At 45.8% G+C, this 5,401-nt stretch overlaps 1 protein-coding gene across 2 annotated transcripts in view; it reads right to left on the bottom strand.

Moving 5' to 3' along the window:
* Positions 1–2,720: 2,720 nt before the first annotated feature.
* Positions 2,721–5,401, bottom strand: part of KCNK10 (potassium channel, two pore domain subfamily K, member 10) — a 144,041-nt gene continuing 141,360 nt past the window's right edge. Inside the window, exon 7 of one of the 2 annotated variants that reach the window (XM_011949454.1) lies at positions 2,721–4,101. In XM_011949454.1, coding sequence (XP_011804844.1) covers positions 3,481–4,101 — 621 coding nt within the window. In that variant the 3' untranslated portion in view covers positions 2,721–3,480. The remainder of the gene's footprint in view (positions 4,102–5,401) is intronic. The other variant, XM_011949453.1, reaches the window with a different exon arrangement.

Below are 5,401 nucleotides of genomic sequence, written 5' to 3'. Positions count from 1 at the left end.
TACAGCCCTGCCCCAAAGTGATAAATTCCTGGAATCACTATTGGGTTAGGACTGGGTATGGAGCTGTACTCTTTCCAGGAAAAAATGCCCATTGGCTCCCTCACCAGTAAACCTCCAGATTTGTCATGCAAGAAAAATTCAGTGCGCGATTGCCAGTGAAGCCAGTGAAGCAAAAGACACCCCCCACCGAAGATGGTGGACGTGTGCTCTTTCCGTGTGTGAAATTGAAACATTTCTCCTAGGTTTATGGTGGAGTGGGAGTGCAGATTGGAAACGGAGGGCTGTGCTGATGCGTGTATAGAATGTGTAGCAGCTTTGACTTATCACGTGTATTCTACATGCCATTTGGACCCATCTACAAAAAGTAACATTCAAGTAACTTCACACCAACCGACCTCCTCCAAAATCTTAGCTTATATGAAGAGGAATCCAACCTCTTTTTCTCTCTCAGCTTCTTTGTGAGAGTATTTTATAGGTTTCTAAACACTTTGCACACATATTTAATCGATCGGTCACCATAGAGGGTCTTATTTGATTTTGTTCATCAGATTTGTGGCCAAATGTACCCAGGAAATGGGTTATGTAGAAAATTTCCCCACTCCCAGCCCAAGGTTATGTTTGATCCCTCTGTGTGACTGATTTGACTCGTTTGGGGAAGCATCTATGCACACACCAACACATGCACCTGTTCCATTTGGTAGAGTATGCAGCTTAGTGCTTTGAACTATTTTATTCCTGCTGCATGCAGAGTTCCTACAAATTTAGCAAGTAAAGTGCAAAAGACTGCTTTCAAAGGGCATTTTTTAAAGGGTGCCACATACAGAATTTCCAAAAACAAAACCAAATAAATGTACAGTAGGTGTCTGCAGGGGCAACCCTTCGAGCCATGTTTACACAGAGACCTTGTGCCCTCTTGGTGGTGGAGATTCCTCCATATCCGCTCCCCACATCTGTAAGCTGTGTCCATGAAGCTAGAAAGACACACATACACACAAACACACACATTCACAAGGATGCATGACACAGACACTATAGTGAAGTTGAAAGCAGACTTTGGTCAGACTTTGAATACCAGCTCTACCACTTTCTTGCTGTGTGCCATTGGGTAAATTACATAGCTTCCCTGAGCCTCTGTGTCCTTGTGTATATAATGGGTTTGCAAATACTTCCCACATAGTGTCGTGAGGTTTCATTGAGCTGACGTTCATAAAGTGCCTGTCCCACAGAAAGCACTGAATAAATGAGAGGGAAGCCTTTGCCAGATTTGGCTGTAGGGCCTGGAATTTTAACACACTACTACAAAGAAGGTACCAGATAATACAGAGTGGAAACCCAAATAGGTGAGATCCATGGAAAGTTTAATTAGGAAACTTCGACTAGAATAACAGGAAGTCCCAGTTATCTACCTATTCCTTAAAACACATTTTGTCAGGCTGGAATGGTTCCCATAGTAAAACTCAACATCCACACCTGCATTAACATCGCCTCCTAAGTGACTATTTATTACTGTGTCGACACAGGATGTCACCATTGAGCATCACCTCCAGTCCAATGGAGGAGTTGACTTAGACCTTCCTTGGACAGGAAGGGTCTCATCAAAGTTGATTCTTATCTGGCTCCTTCTCAAAAGCAATGCCAGAACTTCAACAGAGCCTAAAGGTCTGGGGACAGGGAGAGGAGACTGCCTGTGCTCCAGGCAGGGAAGAGCTGTACATTTTTGAGAAATGGGCAGGGACAGGTCTTCCATGGTATCAGCAGTGGAGGATGCTGTGGGTACAACTTTCCCTGGAGATCAGAAAGCACTAGACAGTTTCTGGAAGTCTCTGTTAGTGCTGTGATCTTTTGGTAAATCCACACTGTGGGTTAGTTATGTAAAATCCTGTGAACTCTCTAAAAGGTAGCAGTGAGCCTAGAACACCCATAACCAGCAACTGCCTGGTGTTGCCAGGTCCAAGTGCTTTCGTGTGTGGCCCAAAGAGCTAGCTGTGAACCAGCCAATTATGATAAAGACTGAGGCATACACAGCAGTATGTATTTTCCCCTTTCTTACACAAACCCATTTAAAATCATCATGCAACCAATGACCCGACTTTCCTCTACGGGACGTTCTAGCCTCACAGACCAATCATAATTATGATGCGTTAGCTTATCGTTTGCCTGCAAACAATCAATCTAGAGGTGTTCCAGTTTTAGTGAATTACCAATGTGAGATATAGAAACAAGCAAGGAGAAGAAGTGACATTTTCAGAATAAAGGAATGCCCAAACATAAAAGTAAAATGAAGTATTTTAAATATTTCTAAGTATCATTGTTAAATGGAATTAATGGCACTTATGCTGCAAGCAATAAAAACATTTCAAGCTTACTGTACAAGGGGTACATTTTCTCTTTGTTTGGAGATAGCGAGATTGGATCTTATCACTATGTCTACTCTAAGACACCCAAGGGACAAAAAGCCCTGAGATGGAAAGATGCCATGGTCCTCCTCAGTGTGTCTCAGAAATGCAGGATGTCTGCTTTTATAAAAATGTAGGATCAGCTAGACAGAACAGCAAGCCACTGGCATCATGCAAGGCAATTGTTTTGGTATTTCTCCCTTTCTTATCAAAACAAGTTATAAGCAAAGTACATGGACATTTCCAAATCAGTTTATTGTCACCATTGCACCCACTGAGGAAAATGCATGATTGGCTTTTAACCACACAGCAGTTGATGTCGCATTTCACCACTGCTCGCCAGTTCATGCGGACTACCTACCCCTGTGAGAAAGACCAGACTCAGCAGGCTTCTGTCATTGGTTAAGGTGGTATCCACAGTGTGATGTGTTTGTGGTTATCTTTTTTTCTTTTATCATGAGAAAAGTAATTGCACCTTTTAATATGTGTGCTCTGATCTGCTTCCAACAAATTCTAGGTGCTCTCAAGTCCCCACAGACATTCATTTGGAGCATAGAAAGACTAGGTATGATGCACTGAATGGTTTGTATCAAAATTCAAGCTCAGAGTACATGCCAAAATGTCAACTCCAACCCTTGTTACACATAACGAGTTCACCCCCAATCAGGTCCCCTTCTGCATGTGCACATATTACTAACGACTCCACTAAAAAGACACAATTGTTTCTTTCAGGAGGCTGGTCTAAAGTATAGCTGCCCTTGTCTACGTGTGTGCCCAGGTGGCACTGCCCAGGGGTACAGCACTGCCACTGCAATGCCCTTAACATGTATGGCCAGAACTGGCTACGTGCACAGACACTCTTGCTGTGTCCTGTGGTTGCTATCTGAAATGAAGTTCTTGTTCTCTGATTCCTTTTGGCAGAGCAAGCTTTCAGTTGTTTATGGCACAGTGAAATATATTCTTCAATGCTATGTAATTTTGGACTAATAAGTCTGTTTAAGGCACGTGTTTCAGTGTGAATATTAAAAACACACACACACACACACACACACAATGCTCAGTCCAAGACCAGTGTCCTTCACATTTAGTTTCTGTCTTCAAGTAATGAGTTGTTCTCCAGCTCCCGGTCTTTGGTGTCCGTGGGTATCATCCCGTTCTCCATCTCAGCGTGCTGCTGGATACAGTCTGTCAGCATGGCTGTGCTAGAGTTGTCCGAGTTACACATCTTTTCTGTCTCCTCCTCTTTCTTCTCCTCATCCAGGGAGTAATTCCGGAAGGTCTTGTAGATTTTCTGAACATCCTCAGGCAAGGTCTTTTTGAGGTCCTTGTTCTTCCTCTTGGTGAGTCTGGAGGTGGACCCGAACTTGTTGATGATGTTGTCCTCAGACGCGCCTTGCCCATGCTTGTTCAACTGCTCCGGTCCCTTCAGACGCAGGTTGTTGGGCCGGTTGTTGATGCTCTCCTGGGATGAGGCCTTGAAGCGGCCAGTGTCCAGGGCGGCAAAGACAGAGCGCTTCTCGGGGGACAGCATGTCCAGCGAGTGGGCCCGCTGGTCCAGGCCCAGCCGCCGGCGCTCCATGCTGCGGATGGTGGCTGCCCGCTGCAGCTTATCATGGATCTCCACGCTGAGCCTTCGCCGTGTCTCCCGGAACTCAGCCGTGACGTTAGCCTTCCACTCCGCCGCATGGGCCTTGATTTCACCCACCTGGCCAAGAGACAGAAGAGCAACAATATGCTGACAAATGCCATTTGCCTTGGGCCTCCCAGCTCCCACAGCCCTCGGGTGTCCCCACGGGGAGGCCAGGAGGTGGCAGAGCACGTGCCCAGGGAGAGGTGCAAATGCTACCTTCAGACCTAGTATTTCTGCCACCCGGACACCCATCCCTAATTGGCTAAGTGAATAAGGTGGCTCAGGGAGACACACGTGGTGGGGAATCCCAAGAAGCCTGAGATTTGGAGACGGTGACTTAAAAGAGAGGGGGACAGCATTCTGCAGGAGAGGTTAAAATGTGGAGTTGGGCAGGCCTGGCTTCCAGCTCTCTTTTATCAGTTGCATGGCCTCATTCCCCCAACATACACTTGAGTGACCATAGCTAGCTCATCTGAGATGAGGAAATACATCTCAGTCCTGGGCACAGTGGATGTTGTGCAGGTCTTCTGCCCTCCTTGCCTTTCTGATTTGCTATCCAGGTAGGGTGACCAACCTGTTCCAGTTTGCCTGGGGCTGTCCCAGTTTTAAAACAGAGTCCTGTGTCCTAGGAACTCCCTCAGTCCTGGGAAAACTGGGATGGTTGGCCACCCTATCTGGGCCATGTTATGGCCATGTGCTGTGGGGCTTTCCCTGGTTTAAGAAGATACTCCAGGGCACCTGGTAACCCACTTCCCCCAGTCGGGGTGCAGGAGGAGGGCCTGTTCTGCCAAAGCCCACAGAACAGGCCTCCTTAGAGTGGAGTTTTGCCTGAGAATCAGCACCAAATTTCTTGGCTCTTAATGAACAGGGCAGACAGTATAAGTCCCATGCTTCCCTCTGCAAATGAGGAACTCAAATTTGTGCATTCAGGAAAGTCAATATTCATGTTGTTCCCTTCTCTTTTGTTACAGCTGATTTTCAGCAGGTCAGTTAGCTGTCTGGGGAATCAGTCTGGAAATTGCATTGCTTACTTTCCCCTGGCTTACTTATGTAAGCCGGGAAAATTAGCATATGGACCCAGGAAAATGATATGGGAAATCTCTCCATTCAGCAACTTTCTCCTGGGGCCTTTTATACAGAGTGAAACAAACAGAGGCTGGCCCTTTCTTTATTTCTTTGGTTTTTCTTATCTCCCTTCCTTTCTTCAGCTCTTTTTTTCTCCTTCCTTGGCCGTCCTCCTTTCTTTTCCTCTCTTCCTAAGAGAGCTACGTTACATATATTTTATATATATATATATATAATTTTTGAGAGCTACATGGCTATAGATACACACACACACACACACACACACACACACTCTATACAGCCCTGCCCC

Source organism: Colobus angolensis, unplaced genomic scaffold (assembly GCF_000951035.1).
Source record: "Colobus angolensis palliatus isolate OR3802 unplaced genomic scaffold, Cang.pa_1.0 Scaffold3, whole genome shotgun sequence".
NCBI lineage: Eukaryota > Metazoa > Chordata > Mammalia > Primates > Cercopithecidae > Colobus > Colobus angolensis.
Note: the sequence above shows the minus strand (reverse complement) of the source record. Positions and strands in the feature narration are given on the sequence as shown.